At 32.1% G+C, this 3,273-nt stretch overlaps 1 protein-coding gene across 1 annotated transcript; it reads left to right on the forward strand.

The window, feature by feature from the left end:
• The first annotated feature begins 376 nt into the window (after nt 1-376).
• LOC131645901 (GEM-like protein 4) lies at nt 377-1,755 on the forward strand. The gene is made up of 3 exons (XM_058916094.1): nt 377-978; nt 1,075-1,358; nt 1,455-1,755. Exons 1-3 carry the CDS (start codon nt 843-845, stop codon nt 1,638-1,640), a joined length of 606 nt encoding a protein of 201 aa, XP_058772077.1. The 5' UTR covers nt 377-842; the 3' UTR covers nt 1,641-1,755.
• The last annotated feature ends 1,518 nt before the right edge of the window (nt 1,756-3,273 follow it).

The raw sequence follows: 3,273 nt of genomic DNA on the forward strand, positions 1-3,273 counted from the left end.
CATTAAAGTGGTTATGATGTCTAAACAAATCTAAACATATCAGTCTCATGTGTGCTGTCTACTCTATTCAGCCTTTACTTGTGTTTAGTTATAAGTCAATTTTGTACTTCAATTGATTATATAGTGAATAAAATCTTGAAATCTCATGTGAAATTTTTGTAGCAGTGAAAACTAAGTTGAGCAGTATGCTGTTTGCAAACAATGACAGCCAGATGGATATGCATAGTGCTCTATGACCATCTTATGGTTGAAGAATATAATATAATTATACATGTGATCTTATCAAAAGAGAAGTTAAAGAAGGGTGTCATCACAAAGTTAAGACTGGCAACTGGCATTCTTTTATAAGCATTGCTACCCAATTACTGAAAAAGTTATTAGGCTCAATTACTTATTATGCAAATGTTTATTTTTCTGTGGGAGTGATTTGACTATTTTCTTTTCACCTAAATATCCAATTTCTCTATCCCTTGTCCATGACTGTATTGCATCAGAAAGGCTTCATTCCAGCTCAGAAAGCTTTAATCACACCCTTTTATTAGCATATGTTTTATCATAGCCACATGGTATTGACCAATCAAACAAAACTATTATTATTTGTTTCCGGAAGACAACTAGACATGCAATCTTCAACTTTTGAATTTCTTTTTTTCCTTTAGTCTTCATGATGATCCTTAGCTGACTCATCCTCCAAAAGCTCAACCCTCACCTTGTTTCCTTTTAATCATATATATACTCATTTACAATACAATCATTCATCAACCATATTCCTACACCTCTTCAATATTTTTTACAAGCTAGAAACAAAATCCTCAAAGGCAAGAACAAGATAAAACACTAAAATGAATACTTCATTTCTTCATGAGCTACTTAATGGAATCTCTATCAGCTCAACTTATCCAGCTGGGAAGTCCTCAAAGAGATACTTGCCTGATTCTTCTGGCAAATACTGCAAGTCTATCACAAAGTCAAAGAAGGGTAGGACACGTCTACATTACCAAATATGTATTTCATCAATCAAATACTTACATCATATTTAATTTTATTGATCATGGTCATTTTTATATTTTTCAGGTAAATTAAATTCAGTTCTAACTAAGATGACAGATACTATAAAAGGGAAATTGAGGTTGGGAACGAGAATTCTTCAAGTTGGAGGAGTAGAGAAAGTGTTTATGCAACTTTTTAGTGTTAAAGATGGAGAGAAGTTGTTGAAAGCATCACAGTGCTACTTATCAACGACATCAGGTCCTATAGCAGGCCTCCTCTTCATATCCACTCACAAAGTTGCTTTTTGCAGTGAGAAATCCATCAAGATTACTTCTCCAAAAGGAGAATTTATTAGAGTTCATTATAAGGTGATTTTCTTACTTTTTTTGTATTGTCTATGTTAATGCTCGCAATTTCTTTTATCTGTCTTCGGCCTTAACCTCAATTTGTATATACTATTTCAGGTCTCTATTCCACATGAAAAGATAGAGCATGTCAACCAAAGTCAAAATGTGAAGAAACCTTCGGAAAAGTATATAGAAATAGTTACTGTGGATGGTTTTGACTTCTGGTTTATGGGTTTTTTTAATTATCGGAAAGCTTTAAGATATCTCCAGCAGGCTATCTATCGATCTCAGAGAGAAAAGTAGAAATAGTCAAATTGTTTATCCCTACTGCTTCATCAATTATTTTTTGAAGTTGCAGAGGTTCCAAATATGTACAAATATGTTACATTGTATTGTTAATATAAAAAGCTAGTTGTTGTTCTTTTACATAGATCATCAACATCTTTCTTTCTTTGAAGAAAACAACCTATGATCTTCACTTTGCATACTGAATTTTCACTATCTAATTATAAAAACTGCAAATCTTACCTTAAAACAAAAGCATTAAGGATTTGATAAAATATGTATATGTTTTTCTATAATTGTAAATGGTTTATTTTTATTTGATTTCTCATCTACTATCTTACTATTACTATTAGATTAACTAAACTGACTAAATTACCCTTCACTCCAAAATCATTTACAAACAAAAAAGACAATTATGTAACTAACAATATAACATATCATTTTTTCTATTTTACGACAACCACAAGCCAATTGTTAGTCTCTAATTGTTCACTTTTTCTACTTTTTCTACTTTTACATTTATATCTAAAAAAATGAAATTTAACAAATACAAATGTAGGTTTTGTTAAGAATACTGAATACAGAGAGATAGAAGAGACTGGTAGTATCTTATTTCTCGTAGAAACGATTGCAATGTTATATTTTTCACATACCAAGCCGTGCTATATATAATGATATGGCTTTGGTTACTATGTGCATGTCATTATTACAAGTTTGAAAATTTGTATATGTACTGTTCATTAGTATTTCAAAACAGTGGTTATAATAATTTCTTATTATTATAACACTCCCCTTTTTGAAATATTTTCCGCAGTGCTCCGTTGAAGTCTTGTTGAGACGAATCCTATGGGAACATAAGTTGCCTCGTTAAAAACCTTATTAGGAAAAACCCATTGGGATAAAAACCTTAATAAGGGAAAAAGAGTACAACATTATGCTCCCCTTCAACAGAACACATGTAGGTCTTTTATAAAGATCTCGAAGGTGACGCATTCCAATATTTTATACATGCTTCTTGAAAATTGATGTAGGAAGTGCCTTTGTAAAGAGATCTGTCACGTTATCACTTTAACGAATATACTGAATATCAACCTCTTTGTTTCTTTCCAGTTCTTGTGTGAATGAGAAAAACTTCGGAGGGATATGCTTGGTTCGGTCACTTTTTATGTAACCTTCTTTCATCTGGGTAACACATGCCGCATTGTCTTCATACAAAATTGTTGGATTATTATCAATTGATAAACCAGACGCTCCCTGAATATGTTGAGTTACCGATCGTAACCATATGCACTCTTTGCTTGCTTCATAAAGGGCAATTACTTCTGCATGATTTGAAGAAGTTGCTACAAGAGTTTGGTTTTGAGATCTGCATGATATTGCAGTGTTGCCATATGTGAATATATATCCAGTTTGTGATTTAGCATTATATGGGTCTGACAAATATCCTGCATCTGCATAACCAAGCAAAATTGGTTTTGTATTGTTAGAATAAAATAAACCAAGATCAGATGTACCTCGAAGATATTAAAATATATGCTTTATTCCTTTCCAATGTCTTTTAGTAGGGCCTGAACTAATTCTTGCTAGTAAATTCACTGTTAAAGCTATATCGGGTCTTGTATAGTTAACAAGGTACATGAGTTCCCCAATG

The sequence above is a fragment of the Vicia villosa genome, linkage group LG2 (assembly GCF_029867415.1).
Source record: "Vicia villosa cultivar HV-30 ecotype Madison, WI linkage group LG2, Vvil1.0, whole genome shotgun sequence".
Classification (NCBI taxonomy): Eukaryota; Viridiplantae; Streptophyta; class Magnoliopsida; order Fabales; family Fabaceae; genus Vicia; species Vicia villosa.